Genomic DNA, 2,386 nt, shown 5'->3' with positions numbered 1-2,386 from the left:
GATTCTCTTTCGTATAAACATGTGGGCCAAAACAGAATGCCCTTCATCCTCCATCACACTCTTAAAAAGACATGGTGAAGATATCACACATTAACTGACCTTAAATTAATGTCAAAGAAATGAGAGGAAGTTAACACACAAAAAAATATAATTCACAAAAGAAAATATGCAACGTTTTATAAGCTGCATACATTTCAACAAAGAAGTTGGGGACACAGATTTAGTTATTTCGATTTTTGAAAATATTTATTACAAGATTCCCTTTCCCATATTAAAAGGAAAACATATGACTGGAGGTATTCCGAGGAAACTAGGTTAAACCAATTCCCAAGTCCTCATCAAATAAGGTATCAATAAAGGACAGGTTATTTTGGAACTTAAAATTAGGGAAGCCTATACACAATTTAGATGGGGAAAGAGAAAAACAGAAGAAAAAGTGAGAATGATCGTTTACATTTTACAGTCTTTAATTAAGCACATAAAACTGTACTATTTAATATATTTCTCCATGAACTTTTTGTGAAATTCAGATCGCAGCGTATGATTTACAAATCTTTTGTCTTTCTTCTGATCATCTACACCTTTTGCACAGTTCTTGAAAGCAACATCATCATCCCACCTTCTTTTAACTTTGAAGTTGGCCTGAGGCTGGGATGGGCCAGTGAGATTAAGGAGAGGGTTTCCACTCAAAATGTTTTCCATACGTATTCTTTCTTCTTCAGCTTTCTGTTCTTGTTCCTTCCTGGCCTGCTCTTCAGCTCTTTCTTTTTTAATTTTTTCTAGTTCTGCATGAAGAGCTGCAGTATCCTCATCATCACTCTCCTCCTCAAAATCTTCATCTTCGTCTTCCTCATCCGTTAGAGGGTCATCTGCATCAAGGTTGGCAGCAGGAATCTGGTCTAATCGAGGTTTCTTTGATACTGAAGAGGAGGTTGTATGTTCTCGTGTTGGACGATCTCTATTTTTTTCTCTTGCAGCAGCTCGCTCTCTCTCTTCAAGCTCTCTCCTGAAGTCACGGTTGTGAACCTCTTCAGGGGCATCCTGAGTAGTTTGTCTATATTTTATCTTTGTATGAGAAGGTAGTTCTCTACTCGAATATTGCTTTGAGAGTTGGCTCAAATCACCTTCTCCTTTTCTTCTCCCACCTCTCGCAGGTTCAACGTCGGCCTAGCTGCTGTTGTCATCTTTTATGCTCTCCCAGAAGCCTCTGCCTGATTCTGAGTTTTTTTATGAATCAGCATTCACCCAGCAGTGGCCAGATTGCTTTCTTGCCATTTGCTTTATATGTGGCTAAGAAACAGATGTTGTCTCTTGTTTTGTTATTTTTGTGTTTGTTTGTTTGTTTTAAGATCTCTTGTATTTGTATGAAAGAGGGGGGTGTAAGAGAGAGCACAAGTAGGGGGAGGAGAGGGCACAGGCAGAGGGAGAGGGAGAAGACTCCCCACCAAGCAGGGAGCCTGGTGCAGTGATTGATCCCAGGGCCCTGAGATCATGACCTGAGCTGAAGGCAGATGCTTAACTGACTGAGTCACCCAGGTACTCCATCTTTTACTTCTTACAAGTTCTCATCAGTTTCATTTCTTCTCTCTGTCCACAAAAGCAAAGTCATTATGTATATAGAAATTGGGAGCTGAAAATGGGTTTCTGATTTTACAGATGGAGAAATTGGAATTCATAGTGAATGGTTTGCATAGGGTCATTCCAATAATAGCAGAGGTGGGATTTGAACCTGGGTGACCTGCTTCCATCCCGCCACTTGGATATAAGCCCTTCCTTTGCCATTTTCCCACAGGAAGGCAATGCCAAGAAAATGAACAGCATGTCTGGAAAGATCCAAAAGCTCTGAAGTTTCCTTTAGAAGATCATTAAAGGTGAGGCAAATCAAAACACAAAGCCTTCCATCCAGACAAAGCACAGTAATGCTCATTTAAACACTGGTAGAAGCACTCTAAAATCACTCCTAGCAATTTCCAGGCTTCCTATAAATCTTCCTGACACCCCTGAAGATATCTCTCCTAACCAAACTTGTAACATTTTCTGTTCGTTGACATGGAAGTCTTACTCCATGCATCAGATATTCCCAGTCCTTGGGAATGCAAGCTGATACAGCTACTCTAGAAAACTATAGATTTTCCTCAAAAAGTTGAAAATAGAGCTACTCTATGACCCAGCAATGGCACTACTGGGTATTTACCCTGAAGACACAAATGTAGTGATCCGAAGGGGCACATATACCTGAATGCTTATAGCAGCAACATCCATAATAGCCAGACTATGGAAAGAACCTAGATGTCCATCAACAGACGAATGGATAAAGGAGATGTGATATATATATATATATGTGATATGTGTATATGTGATATATATATATCACATATGTGACACA

General features: G+C 39.6%; 1 protein-coding gene across 1 annotated transcript; it reads right to left on the bottom strand.

Annotated features, from left to right (window-relative positions):
* Positions 1-219: 219 nt before the first annotated feature.
* On the bottom strand, positions 220-1,184 carry LOC122891242 (spliceosome-associated protein CWC15 homolog). Its single transcript, XM_044226763.1, is given in 2 exon segments — positions 220-1,160; positions 1,163-1,184. Coding segments are annotated over 2 exon segments (693 nt in total). The 3' UTR covers positions 220-489.
* Between the last annotated feature and the right edge of the window lie 1,202 nt (positions 1,185-2,386).

The sequence above is a fragment of the Neovison vison genome, chromosome 12 (genome assembly GCF_020171115.1).
Source record: "Neovison vison isolate M4711 chromosome 12, ASM_NN_V1, whole genome shotgun sequence".
Taxonomy (NCBI): domain Eukaryota; kingdom Metazoa; phylum Chordata; class Mammalia; order Carnivora; family Mustelidae; genus Neogale; species Neogale vison.
This window is presented reverse-complemented; position numbering and strand designations above follow the sequence as displayed.